Consider the following 15,340-nt stretch of genomic DNA (forward strand, 5'->3'; position numbering starts at 1 on the left):
GAAGGGAGTATATTATAGTCTCGCCGTGACCGGAATAAGCGAGGACGATTTACTATGTTTTTGTTTATAAAAGCAATAAGTAGAGAAGCGATTTATTGCAGAAATAAGAAATAAGACTATCTTTTACTGTGTGTATTGCGCTTATCTTCTCCTTTTTGTTGAGAGGAGAGCAAAACAACAGAGACCACCAAAGCTCGAATCCATTTATAGCAATTGTACATGACCTTGCTCGTTGAACAAGCCGGCCAGCGAGCTTCATGGCGCACCGCACATCCATGCCCGGCTTCTTGCTCCCGCCGCCAATAAATACGTGAAACATCAATCACTACACACACACATCCATCCCTCGCTCGATCAAGAAACAAGCAAGGTTACGCACGCTAATAGCTTGCTAGCTCTCCACCAACAATGGCCTCCAGGTCCTCCATCCTTCTCGCCGCCGCGGTGCTGGCCGTGCTGCTGGCCGTGGGCTCATGCGGCTCCGCACTCACCTTCAAGACCGGGCCGGGCTGCAGCGCCACCCGCCTGGTCCTCATCCCTAGCACCGCCATCTCCGAGGTGGAGGTCAAGGAGAAGGGCGCAAGCGACTTCTCGGAGCTCAAGGAAGGCCCGACTGGCACCTGGACGCTCGACAGCAAGGCGCCGCTCAAGGGCCCCTTCTCCATCCGCTTCGCTGCCAAGTCCGGTGGCTACCGCGTCGTCGATGACGCCATTCCCGCTAGCTTCAAGGCCGGATCCGTCTACAAGACCAGCCTCCAGGTCTGAGCGACACATCGGACGCGCGCGTATGGCATCGGATGGAAATTTATATTGACCTCTAAATAAAATTTCAAAAGAGATCGGCCTCACATGCCAGCGAGACATTTTTTTCTATGGTTTGCTGATTGGCCGCTCTTAGGCTACAGTGTAAGGCAACTATGGAACTGTTAGTGTCCGTTCGTGCATGGTGCACGTATGATGTATGCATGCATGGCGCATGTGTCTATATCGATCGGTGCTTGAGCAAATTGCCTAAATGTTTTCTTTCAAATCCTATGATTTGATTAATCAAAGTGACAAATAAAAAGGATTGCCTGTATTTGATCGAATGACTGCATAATTGAGGATTTGCAAAATCTTGTCTCATTGAAATTGATTTTGACTAATTTTCCACGTGGCACCGTTTCAAGCTTTATATGACCAAAGGTGCAGAACACCTTTGAATTGTTTAGAAGCAGGAGAAAGAGCACACCTTGGACCTGATTTGGTTATTGAAGCAGAAGAAAAAATTCAAAAGGTCCGTAAGCATTTGGAGATAGCACAATCAAGACAGAAAAGTTACGCCGATAAGAGAAGACGACCTTGGGTCTTTAAAGTTGGAGATTTTGTATATCTCCAAGTATCACCTATGAAAGGAGTGCAATATTTATGAGTCAAAGGAAAGCTAGCTCCGAGGTATATTGGTCCATATGAAATTTTAGAGCAAAAAGATCCTGTTGCTTACAAACTCTTACTGCCAGACCAACTCTATACACTTGGTGTGGTTCTTACTTCCTGAAGAACTTCTAGAAGATCCAGAACTTGACTTGGAACCATAATTGACCTATGAAGAAGGACCTAATAAGATTTTGGATCATAAAATACGAGATACTCACACCAAAAGTATCAAGTTTTACAAGGTATAGTGGAAGAACCACACCAAGGATGAGGCCACTTGGGAATAGGCAGAGAACCTGGAATCCAAGTATTCTGAACTTTTTGAAGAGGTTTGAAATTAGATGGATACAAAAGCAGTCCCCCAATTTCTTTTATGGGGTTGTAAAGAGAAAACTATGACACATTTTCCTTGAGAAGAAGTCGAGCATTTGGAATCTCGGGATGAGATTTTTTTAATGGGGAGAGGCTGTAACACCAAGTGTGTTTTGAAACCTAAAGAAGACCATCATTAGGTCAATGATGAAATTTGGCTTACAAGGAGGTATTATGAGTTAAGTCAAATTTGGGTCAAATGTGGTAAAAAATTCAAATTAAAGATTCAAATTTCGAAAAATTTGACCAAATGAGGAATCAAGAGTTGAAAGTGCTTAGAATCCAATGGAATCAAGTTTGAGAGGAAATTCAAGTCATAAGGACCTCGATGGCGTAGTTAAAGTTGTTGACTAGCGTCAACTTGAACAAAATCAGGAAAAATTCGTAAGTCTGTAAATATGATCAAGTGACCATTTTTGGATTTGATTTATGAAGAAAATCATCGTAGAGACCCTGGAGGATTTTGGACTACAAATGATCTTGGGTATCCAGTGAGTATTTTGGACATGTTGTTGATAAGGAAAAGAGAGATTTAAATTTTAAACTGAGGCTCGTAGTTTGAAAGTTGTGCAGTTTTCAACTTAGCAAATAAACTGAATGAAGTCTAAAAATGGTGCTAAGTGGGCAAATTTGGGTCAAGATTTTGAGAAAGTTTACATTATCACATTGGACAAGATCATGCAAAATGGAATCTCCAGTCTATGGTTAACCAATGTCAGTAGCTCTTGTACAAGAAAAAGGAGGTTTAAGTATTTAAATGTGAGCTCAAAATTTGAATCTTGCACTGTTTTGGGGGGGACTGTTTAACCGAAGAACGTGTTCAAAGGGTTCAGTTTAAGCTCGAGTTTTGTTCATGTTCAGAAGCTTCGATCTCCAAATCCGTTGAGCTAGGGAACAAAAGTCCTATCTATGACTTGTAGTTGAGTGAACCATCTCCAACTTTGGTTAAAGGCTTATGACAGATTGGTGATCGGTTTGTGCAGATTTCATTGATAAGCAGCTAGGTTTTCCAGTGAAGGTTTGCTCTGCCACAGCCTCTTGGCCAGCTGCTCGCCTGCTTGCTTGCTGGCGCCGACGCTTTACTTAGCGTTGTCGGGCATGCATCCCAGGCCCACGAGTAGGCCCTGTGCGGCCCACTAAGGGGTGTACTCGGACACAATCAAGACTAGGGGGCTACATGGGAAGAAGCGTATCCCACTCGGACTAGTTAGGTAGGCATATGGAAACTACTCGGTCTACATCGAGTAGAACTCTGTAACCATACCCGACTAGGATTCAAACTTGTAACCCTACCCTCCCGAGTATATAAGGGCGGGCAGGGACCCCCCTCAAAGACAACTTCTTCAACTCATCCAAGCTCAATACTAACAACTCACAAGACGTAGAGTATTACGCGATCTAGCAGCCCGAACATGTCTAAATCGCGTTCCTTGAGTCACCATCGACTCCTTGATTCTCGACGGCCCTTACCGCACAAAAGACCACCTAGGGTACCCCCTAGGTGGGTTCCGGTATAAAACACCGATAGCTGGCGGGCCAGGTAGGGGAAGTCGTCGAGTTTCTCTGCGCGAGCTCGATGGCACCTGTCGTTATCAAGCCTGTTTTCACCTTCAAGGCAGGTGCAACTTTCATTTTCGGATCTTGGCTCTGTATCGTTGATGACGCTGGATCGTTTCAATGCCAAATCATATACATCCGGGAGAAGAAATCTCTCGACAACAGCCTTTCTCAGCTGAAAACAAAGGATTTGGTCAGGAAAAACCGAAATTTTAAAATCAACAACACCGAGTTCGACTACGCTGCGGACTCGACCCCAGTTCGGACTAGTCACTCCCAGTCACTTCACAAATCGACTTCGACTCCAAAACGGTTCCCATATGCACTCCGCAATACAGCCGAGGTTTACTAAGGTCTCCTCACTCGAACTCAACTCGAACGGGGAAGACAAAGGCGACAACTCCGACTCGGACTACGTCCCAGAGATCCCGCTATCAGGACTAGCCCAAGGTTTGGTAATAACTTCAACATCACAAGACAGATTCGTTCACTGGCCAGGAATGAGACCATCTCTCCTCACCCGCGACTACGAGTCACGCCTCGTCGTTCATATAGACAACCTCCCGTACCAGGAAGGCATCCCACTCACTTCAAGCCGCGAGGAAAGTTTCACAGAAATCGCAACATCAAGCTCTGGAAGCTACTACCCAAACAGAGAAGTCTTTATCATTACTCAAAATAACAACTCAGGTACTAGCCAACAGAGAACCCCTCGACGGATAGCACAACTCGACAACGTCTCAGAGGACGAGTCATCAGCTAACGCTCCACAAGATGAAACTTCCGGTCAAAGAAACCAAAAAAGGATGCGCAATATTACTCGAGCTGAACAACAACAAATGCTGGTTACAAACACTCCCATCACAAATCTTGAAAGAGCATTTGACGTAGTACAGGCTCAAGAGCACAACACTCCACTCGCGGCAATTGCCTCAATTAATCTTATATCAAATCTCATACCTCAAGACAGTGACAACGAAATCACAGCTCAAGTTGCGCAGCGAGGCAGCAGACTAATTGCACAACTCGCAGAACAAGCTTACAAGCTACTTAATAAGGAATCACCAATCCCATCTTTTCCTCGCATTATAGCTCATCAAGAGGGCAGTAGAGGTGCTGCAGTCAACAATGGCTTCCACGAAGCACAAAGAAATAACAACGAAGTAGTCAACCAACCAAGGCAACATAGCCAAGGATTGAGCAAAAATGAAGATCCAGTGCGACAAAAAGATGTTGGAGAGGTCAGCTGCACCAATTCCGCAAAAAAGTCCTCACCATGGCTGGAAAAATCATGAAGTATCGCATTTCAGCGATCTACGAGAAATAATCAATAGTCAATGCGAGTAAGAAGTCGACAATTACAACCACTTTCCTGCCTTTACAACTCGGGTAATGAGGACAAGACTGCCCCAAAAATTCAAGTCAACAGGAATCACTAAGTATGACGGCAAGCAAGACCCAATTCAATGGTTCCAATGTTACTCGTTGGCAGTCCAGGCAGCCGAAGGCAATAACGACACCAAAGTCATCCATTTTCCCATATGCATGGAACCCGCGCCTCTAACATGGCTTGAGTCGCTCAAGCCTAGATCAATTGACTCTTGGGAAGACTTGACAAAAGCTTTTACCAACAACGATGCCGGCTCCATGACTAGACCAGGCAACAAGATCGACCTAAGTGAAGTAAAACAGAAAGAAGGCGAAACACTACGGGACTACTTACGACGATTCTTTGAAAAGAAGGCCACTATAGTCGACATTTCAGAAATAGACGTCATCGAGTGTTTCCAAAATGGCCTCTATGATCGACGTACATACCAAGACTTCGGCAGATGATGACCAACCACTGTCAAAGATCTCAAAGTCATGGTGCAACAATGGGAAGACGAAGAAGACAAAGAGCGAGAACGGTTCGGCTCTCATCGCAACTGCGGGCGCGACAATAACAACCATGACCAGGATAGAAACCGACACAGCGATACTCGAAACAACTTTTCGAGCAATCAAAATCGCAAACAAAAACCTAACAACACCATCGCTTCCATGACTAACTCAGGGAAGAAGGGATCCCGCAAAACCGATGATGGGCCAAGCTTCACCGAACTACTCAAAAAACAGTGCCCATGGCACCTGACTAGCAAACACTCAGCAATAGACTGCTACAGCATGCGCCGAGTAATGCAAGATTTGCCCGCACCACTACCTCCCGAGGAGTACAACAAGAAAAAAGATAAAGGCAAAAATAAGGTCCACAACGACGAAGAAGGAGAAGGCGACTTCCAAACTACCTCCAAAATAGTCAATGTCATTTTCACCAAAACACTACGGAAAATGTGTCTTGACGTCACGGACATGCTCACTCCAACAGACTCACCCTTCTACGGAATAGTACTAGGAAACGCAGCCATACCACTAGGATAAGTCATCCTGCCAGTGATTTTCGGAACTAAGGAACACTACCAAACTGAGTACATTAGATTTGAAGTCGCCGACTTCGAGACATCTTACCACGCCATACTCGGGAGACTAGCTCTAGCTAAGTTTATGGCTATACCACACTACGTTTAGCTGTTACTCAAAATGCCAGAGCCCAAGGGAGAACTAACGCTATGAGGAGATTTACGGCGATCCTACGAGTGCGACACTGAAGCCGTGGAGATTGCCGCAACCTCTCAAGCACCCAGCCCTATGCAACAAGTTTTCTCAGCTTCGAAGAAACTTCACCCAACAGAACTCGAAATACCAGAAAACAAGTCAGGGTCAGCAAAGGTGAAGCCAACAAATGAGAAAGACTTCAAAACAGTTGATCTCCAGACCGGCGACTCTTCTAAGACAGCTCTGATTGGAACAGGGCTAGACCCTAAATAGGAAATCGCGCTCATCAGTTTTCTTCAGGCAAACCACGATATCTTCGCTTGGAAACCAGCTGACATGCCTGGTATGCCCAAGGAACTGATTGAGCACTCTCTAAACGTTGATCCCAAAGCTACCCCAAAACGACAGCGCCTCCGTAGGCTCGCCCAAGATAGACGAGAAGCGATCAAAAAAGAGCTAGCCAAACTACTCGCAGCAGGGTTCATCAAAAAAGTCTTTCACCCTGACTGGCTAGCTAATCCTGTACTTGTTCGCAAGAAAAATAACAAATGGAGAATGTGCGTCGATTACACCGACCTCAACAAACATTCTCCAAAGGACCCCTTTGAACTACCCAGGATCGACCAAGTAGTCGACTCTACAGCTGGGTGCGATTTGCTATGCTTTCTCGACTGTTACTCGGGTTACCATCAGATAAGCCTCAAAGAAGAAGATCAAGCTAAGACAGCCTTCATCACTCCATTTGGGGCCTTTTGCTATAAAATAATGTCATTTGGATTAAAAAATGCGGGAGCAACTTACCAACGAGCTATACAGATGTGCTTCGAAAAGCAATTGCATCGTAACGTAGAAGCTTACGTAGATGACGTAGTCGTCAAAACAAGAAATCAGGAGGATCTAATTGTCGATTTGGAGGAAACCTTCTCAAGCCTACGAGCTTTCCGATGGAAGCTTAACCCTACCAAATGCGTTTTTGGAGTACCTTCCGGCAAACTACTCAGGTTCATTATTAGCCATCGCGGCATTGAGGCTAACCCGAAGAAAATATCTGCCATAACAAACATGCACGCACTGGCTAGCATGAAGGATGTGCAGAAACTCATGGGCTGCATGGCAGCCCTTAATCGATTCATCTCAAGACTTGGAGAATGAGGACTACCCTTCTTCAAACTTCTCAAATGGCAGGACAAGTTTAAATGGATAGAAGAGGCAGACAAACATTAACGCAACTTAAAGACTTTCTGTCAAAACCACCAATCCTTACTGCTCCATCTCCAAATCAGAACTTGCTCCTATACATAGCGGCTACTACTCCGTCATCAGCACCGTAGTAGTAATCGAGCGGTCTGAGCCAGGCCATGTTTACAAAGTCCAAAGACCCATATACTTCGTCAGTGAAGTACTCTCAGACTCCAAAACTCGGTACCCGCCAATACAAAACCTAGTCTACGTGATTCTGCTCACTTCACGGAAGCTACGACACTATTTTCAAGAGCACTGCATTACAGTCATCACCAACTTCCCGCTCGGTGAAATCCTCCACAATAGAGATACCACGGGTAGAATTTCTAAATGGGCAGTAGAGCTTGGAGCTCTATCTTTGGACTTCAAACCAAGAACAGCCATTAAATCTCAGGCTTTGGTCGACTTCATAGCTGAATGGACAGAAAACCAAGTGCCAACACTAGTCGAGAGGCCAGAGCACTGGGTAATGTACTTGGACGGTTCCCTCAAACTCGAAGGAGCCGGCGAAGGCATGCTCCTCATTTTCCCAAAAGGAGACTGTTGGCGCTAGAAATCGATCAACCGAATCCCCAGCGTCTGACACACGACCCGGGAGAATCTGCTTAACTCCTGTTCGGGTGATTGCCCTGGTGCGGTTCGCGCAGCGTGCCAGCCAATCTGACCTGTTGATTGGCAAGGAAGAATACGTGTCAGGTCCGGAAGTCGCGATCGGCTAAATTTCCGATCTCGAGAGAGCTTATCAGCGAATCGGCCGATTTGTCGTAATAAAGAAATCGGCTATAAAGCAACCGATCACTGTAGCTGTGTAGATAAAAACTACTGGAGTAATCGACACAATGCTATAGTAACAACACTAGGAACAGATCTAATCGGCTATATGTAAAATAAGTGAATTAAATAGCAGAATATAAAGAAAGCCGAAACTGCCGATTCCTAGCTGGATAACTGGTGATAAAACTAGAAAAACAGGTAAAACCTATGATTCTAGTAAATATCGATAACTAGTGAATAAATCTAAACGAAATGACAGTGATGCGCCCGAAGTTAAAGCTTAGAATTTACTCGGTAAACGGAACTTACGAGATCGGCCGGAGGTCAAGTTGATGCAGCCCCGCCAACCCGTACGAACTCGTGAAAAAGAAGAAAGTATTTGGCGAAGTCGCTTGCTTGAAAGTAAGTACGAGGAAATAGTAGTTTGTTGTATTGATTTGTTGATGATTTGTTGATGATTACAGATCATCGGCAAAAGGTAACCGATCGGGAACCTGGCGTGTCCGATCCGAACCCCAAGGGTTAAGCGAGGCAGAAGTCATCGGCCGATCCCGTACTGTAGCATTGGCCGATCTTGGACTGTAGCGCCGACCAACCGATCTCGAACTGTAGCGCCATTCGGCCGATTTCCAATTGTACTTTCCCATTTCCTCTTCTCCTGGCGCCGATTTCACTCGTGACGAAATCTGGCATCAACACATGCCTCCCAGTTTCGGAGTAAAACATAGTCTTTTACTTCGAAATTCTTTTCAACTTCCCCTCCGAAACAGCCGCAATAAAAATATCCTTCCGTTTCGCGGTCTTCCAGCTGATGATTGCAATCTTTTCGAAACGGGCGCCCACGACAACCACTACTCCCGAAAAACTCGAAACGCCGGCGCGGTAAAAATTCCATTTTTACCCTTCATCAGGCACCCTTTAAATAGCAGTTCACCCCGCACTTCCCTTTTGAGCTCACGTCTTTCTTCCTCAGCGCGCGCGCCTTCTTCTTCCCTCAGCACTTTCCCTCAGCTCCGAAGCTTCCTAGCGCCATCTTCCTGTTGCTTCTTCTTTTCCCCTCCAATGGCGGCCCCTTCAGGCAACTCTCCAGCGCGCGATGCTCCAGAAATGGCACCTCCGGCGGAAGTGGCGACCGTGGTTGCTCCGTCATCAGAAGAAGGAGCTTCATCGAAGATCCCAATGGCGATCCCCATAGCGGCCTCATCCTCCGCAGCTGCACCGGTAGTCACGCCGACTACAAGGAACTTCATCCCAGAGGTTATTACCGAATCCTTCCTCTATCGGCAATGCATTTACTTTAGATCTATTTCTTACTTTTGCACCCCCCCTTTCCTTTTTAGGCGGTTAGACATCGCATCACCATCCATCTTATGGGAAATCCCGGCCTTATCTTTCTCGGACCCATGGGGAACCCAGATCCAACAGAGCTCATCAATTTAGAAACCCACAGAATCCCCTTCAAACAATCCACCATGGACCTGGATCACTGGTTGGGCACCTTTAGGTCTTGGCCGAATGAAACCCCGGGTTGGAGGGAGTGGTACCAACGGATAGCCGAACCGAAGAGGGTCCAATGGGATGAGCTCAAAATCGGCCAATGCATCAACCTGTCTTTGTCCCAGATGGAGCAAAATGAACCGTTGGTGATAGCAGCCTCTTACTTTTGGTCTGATGCCCTTAATGCATTCTTGTTTGGGCATGGACCTATGACTCCCACACTGGCCGCTGTGGTTCTGTTGACCGGCCTTGACATTTCCTCCCCGGACACACCTTTTCGCCTCTTAGCCGCAACATCGCATCGGCTGGACACGAGAGGAATCGGCGGGTGGAAAGGATTCATCAGATGCAACAAAAGGGCCGAGTCTGTTGAGAATAGGGAGCACACGGCCTTTTTAATGATGTGGTTGGAAAAACATTTCTTTTGCGGAAGATCCGCCGGGCCATCAACCAACACCCAGGCTTTAGCCGAAGCGCTATCGGCAGGAACTCCTGTTCCCCTTGGAAAACACTTGCTAGGGGCGGCCTACCACATGCTCCACCAAATCGGCATCAAACTTTCCAAGGGGGAGCCGATTGGAAATCCAGGTGGACCCTGGTGGTTCATCAATTTGTGGCTGAACCTTTATATGAGCAAGATCTCTCAGCAGAGGGTGGAACACATGATGTTCCCTAACATAGAATCGGCAGAAGATCCTACTGCTCGACACCGATGCACATCTTTTGGTGAAGCAGCATCGGCCTTCCCCGGTTGCCTGTACTCTGCTACGAAAGTGGCCGAGTATTTCCGATGCTTTTACAACGGCTTTAATGAAGATGCAACCGTCTGGTTTCCTTATCAGCGAGATGACCCAATCTTCGAACTCCCAACTTGCTTCGACTCAACTACTGGCCGATTCGACGAAGAACTCACCGATGAGTTAATCAAGCCAGGAATCCTGCCAGCCAACTTCTTTTCGGGGAAAGACGCCCCTACATATGAGTTCTACAATCCCTCTGCTGCAGCACGCCAACTCGGCATGGGTCAGCTGCCGATTCAAGTATATTTTGCTGGCCGAGCCAAGTTCAGAGATGGGCTCACAACGGGTCTGGACTACAGTCGGCTGCGAGACCGGATCCCAGACTCTACCACCATTGACTTGACCAACTGGATAGTAGCTCCCTTCGCTGTCCAGCCATTCAAGCTTTGGTGGGCCGAGTGGAAACAATTCCTTTTCTGCAACTCTGCATCGGCATACTGCAATCTCCTGGACCCAACCAACATCGACCCAAATGCCGAGGTATTTTTCCTTAGCCGATTTTTATTCTTTTATCAATGCGGCTGAACACTAACGTTTTGCTATTTCTTCAGGCTGAGAATCGTGTCCCTCCAACACACAGCCGGAGTGGTCGGCTAATAGAAGATCATCATCCATACACCGCCTACCCTCTCATCGGCTATGATGCCCCGTCCATGGACGTGATTGCTGGCCGATCGAAACAAGCACAGAAAAAGGTTACCAAGAAGACCAGTCGCCGAGTCCGAGCCCGTATAGAATCGGCAGATCCTCCCACGCTCGCATCGGCAGAGACTTCGGCCGCGCCACCTCCTCCAGCTGTCAGACATTGACACTCAAGTTGTCGCACAAGCTGGGGCAGCCGCTGCGTCACTACTATTAGAGGCCGTGCAGGTAAACTTATGCTTAACCCTTCCGATTGTTGTTTCGATATTAATCCCTCTTTTCTTAGACTGCACAGATTACCCCTATGGACATACAACAATCGGCAGCAACCCAATCGGCCATCGACGTGCCTCCGCTTCCATCCGTTGAGGTATAACACTTCTTCACCGATTCCCCTAGTATTTGAATAATGTGCTTATTCAACCTTCTGGCACAGGTCATCAGCACGCCAAGCGCCCTTCAACCACTGGTCCCTTCTCGGGAAGCTGGTCCAAGCACAGCACCAATCATCGTGAAGTCCTCTTCCTCTGATGAACCCAAGGCACCAGCCCCCGAACCGAGGATAACGGCTTCTCAAATGCAGCTCGAGGAAATTCGATTCAAAGAGGTAAGGAATCTTTCAGCTTTATTTAGCCGATTTGCTATTACCATCAGCCGATTTATTTTTTCTTCTTTATTATTTCCAGGAACAGGACACTCCTGACAACAGCCTCTTCTCTTTCGCGGTCGCCCTCTCTGACGACGAAGAAGTCGCTTCCCGGCAGGTCACCTTGAGCTCCATCCCCGACGACGTCCGATCCAAGCTTACCAGCATCCGATCTCTTCTTCAAGGAGACATCGGCCGATTGGTAGAAGATGCCTCGCCGATTCGGCAGCTCTTCGGTGACGTCAGCGGACGAGTGCCAGAAGAAGCAGAGGAAGCCTTGGCGCCGGCCGCATACATCGAGTCGATGAGGATCCCGGTCTTCAGAGCCCTTCGTCATATGGCCGATCGCGCCAAGCTAGCCAAGACTCGTGAAGAAGAGGATGCATATAAACGTCAGGCCCAAGAGGTGCACCAACGTATTCATTTTTTGGAGGACTCGCGCCCAGGGATCGTCGGCGAGATAGACCGTCTCAAACGCCGAAGGGCAGAACTCGCCAAGGAGATGGAGCAGGTGACTAAAGCAATAAACGCCGAAGAGAAAAAGCTCCAAGAACTCCCCTCCGTCATTGCCGATCTAAAATAGGAGAGGCAGCATTTGGCCCATGAAGCCCTAAAACTCCACCGTAGTGCATCAGAAGTCCCCGGATCGGCGGATGATGACCAACGGGTCTTGGACTCTGCCGATCAGATCCGGCGTCGAGCGATTGCGGCCATCGATGCCCTTCTGGGTAATCTGTAAAGGCACTGACTATTTTGTATGAACGTTTAATGACTGCTTTGACCGTCCTTCGTGACGCCTCTTTTATTTATTGCCTTTCTCACTTACAACGGGACGCACCTTTACACCTCTTTTTCTTATAAATACCGGCCTAAACCCTTCTTTCGAGAGTACCAGTTTGGCTCGGCTTTATTTCCCCAATCTGCTCTCGTCGGCGCAACCTTCTGTCATGTCTTCATCGTCTTCCTCTTCCTCTGTTAACCAGGTGAAAACCTTATCCTTCTTCTTCGTTTAACTCTTTTGAAGGAGATCACTTTTTTAATCTTTCTTTCCTCAGCCTCGACGCCTTAGCCCCGGACTTGAGCGCGCCATCGAGCTTATACACCCTGATGAACCATTGTCGTCGGAGGATAAGGATTTAATCAGGGCTCATCGTGACGAACTTCAAGAACATGTCTCTGCTGACGCCCGTCGGGTCTTGGACTTTTTGGACGGCAACACCCGCCGGCGACCTCAAGCCGACAGAAGCCATCGCTCCCTGCAAGAATCGCCCTTGAAGATGCGGCGGCGGGAACTTCGCGCCCGGCCATGGACCGGAGCCACCCTCTCCCCCGTCAAGTCGAAGCGGAGGCTTGTCGGCCGTGTAACCCACCGTCCGTACCAAATGAATACATCGGCCGATTTGGACGATTGCATGTTTTTTCTAGACGAACCGTTTTGTACCGGCTGTGTACCGTTGTCTTGTGGTCAATCCTTTATGCTCCGACCCATATACTAGGGTAGTATCTTTTCAGGTACCTTCCGTTCAGAGCCCTAGTAAACTCTTCTCCCTTGATTGTTTCTAAAATATAAGCATTTCCTGGAGCACATCTGCCGATTTTATACGGCCCTTCCCATGTAGGGGACCACTTTCCGAATTTAGGATCTTTCGACCCAATCGGCAATACTAACTTCCAAACCAGGTCCCCTGGGGAAAATTGTTTGACTTTGACCTTCTTATCATACCACCTGGCTACTTTCTTCTTGTTTTCCTCGATGCTTATCAAAGCTCTCAATTGCTGGCCAGCCAAGTCATCAAGTTCCCTTTTCATGAGTGACGAGTAGTCGTCGGCCGTTAGCTGGTCTTGGAGCGAAATGCGCCTTGACCCCGCCCTTGATTCCCACGGTAGTACTGCATCGTGACCGTACACCAATTGATAAGGGGATAACTTGGTGGCCCCATGACAAGCCATCCTGTATGCCCATAGGGCTTCGGTTAAACATAGGTGCCATTTCTTCGGCTGTTCCTCTATTTTCCTTTTGATTAACTTAATTATCCCTTTGTTGGAGGATTCGGCCTGGCCGTTAGCTTGGGCGTAATATGGAGAGGAGTTTAACAATTTGATCCCCATATCGGCCGTGAATTCTTCGAATTCCCCTGATGTGAACATTGTTCCCTGATCGGTTGTAATAGTCTGGGGAATGCCGAATCGGTAGACGATATGGTCCCTTACGAAGTCGACCATGGTAGCCGATGTCACGGCTCTTAACGGAATTGCTTCCACCCATTTGGTAAAGTAATCGGTAGCCACCAGAATAAATTTGTGCCCTTTGCTTGATGGGGGGTAAATTTAGCCGATAAGGTCTATCCCCCATCCTCTGAATGGCCACGGCTTGATAATGGGGTTCATGGCCGATGCGGGCGCACGTTGGACATTCCCAAATTTCTGACAATCCTGGCATCCTTTATAATATTTAAAGCAATCTTCGAGGATCGTTGGCCAGTAATACCCATTATTCCTGATCATCCATTTCATCTTATGGGCCGATTGATGGGCTCCACACACCCCTTCATGGATTTCTCCCATCAGAGTCTTAGCCTCCTCTGCTCCCAGACATTTGAGCAGGACGCCATCAATTGTTCGGTAGAATAAGTCGTCTTCAAGCAGTACGTATTTAGTAGCATGAAAACGCACCCGTCGTTCCACTTTCTTAGATGGATCTTTCAAGTAGTCGGCAATTTCTTTCCGCCAGTCATCGGCCGCGAGTTCCAGAGCCATAGCGCCTAGAATTGGCCGATATCCAGATGCGTGCTGGGCGAGCTTGTTGGCATCCTCGTTGTGATCCCTTGGGATGTGTTCGATTACTGCCGATTTAAATTCTTTTAAGAGCTGCAGGCAATCTTCGTAATAAATTCTTAATACATCGTCCTTGCATTCAGACCTCCCCGTTAATTGATCCACAATAAGCATGGAATCTCCGAAGACTTCAACAGAATCGGCCTTGACCTCTCTTAGTAGTTGTAAGCCCTTCGATACAGCCCGATACTCCGCTTGATTGTTAGTGGCGGTGGCTTCTATCGGCAGAGAAAAATCATAGCTTGCCCCCCGAGGCGATATGAGGACGATGCCGATTTCTGATCCGACCCCACATGACGATCCATCAAAGTATAAAGTCCAAGGCACCGGTTCTACGAAGGTAGTCTCTGGTCCGCAGTGTTGGGCGACGAAATCGGCCATGACCTGACCCTTGACAGCTTTTGCCGATTCATACCGCAGGTCAAACTCTGACAAAGCTAAGATCCATTTGCCGATTCGTCCTTTCAAGATCGGCAGTGATAGCATGTATTTTACTACGTCATCTTTGCATACGACCATGCATTCTGCCGACAGTAAATAGTGCCTGTGTTTGGTGCATGAGAAGTAAAGACATAGGCACAACCGCTCCACCGGAGGATATCTTGTTTCAGCGTCCAGAAGTCTTCTACTGACATAATAAATCACTCGTTCCTTTCCTTCGAATTCCTGGACTAGAGCCGACCCAATAGCCTTTTCATCGGCCGATAAGTATAATTTAAATGGCTTACCAGTTTGAGGAGGAACCAATACCGGTGGTGAGACCAAGTACTGCTTGATATCTTCCAATGCTTTGCGTTGCTCCTCCCCCCATATGAACTCCTGGTCAGGCTTCAACTTCAATAGTGGTGTGAATGCCTGAATCCGCCCAGATAGATTAGATATGAATCTTCTGATGAAATTCACCTTGCCGATTAAAGACTGCAATTCAGTTTTATTCTGCGGGGCCACGACTTTGTTGATAGCC

At 47.4% G+C, this 15,340-nt stretch overlaps 1 protein-coding gene across 1 annotated transcript; it reads left to right on the forward strand.

Annotated features, from left to right (window-relative positions):
* Window positions 1-351: 351 nt before the first annotated feature.
* On the forward strand, window positions 352-1,067 carry LOC101757357 (pollen allergen Phl p 2). Its single transcript, XM_012846975.1, has one exon. The coding sequence runs from the start codon at window positions 409-411 to the stop codon at window positions 763-765; it is 357 nt and encodes a 118-aa protein (XP_012702429.1). The 5' UTR covers window positions 352-408; the 3' UTR covers window positions 766-1,067.
* The last annotated feature ends 14,273 nt before the right edge of the window (window positions 1,068-15,340 follow it).

Source organism: Setaria italica, chromosome VI, assembly GCF_000263155.2.
Source record: "Setaria italica strain Yugu1 chromosome VI, Setaria_italica_v2.0, whole genome shotgun sequence".
NCBI classification, from domain to species: Eukaryota; Viridiplantae; Streptophyta; class Magnoliopsida; order Poales; family Poaceae; genus Setaria; species Setaria italica.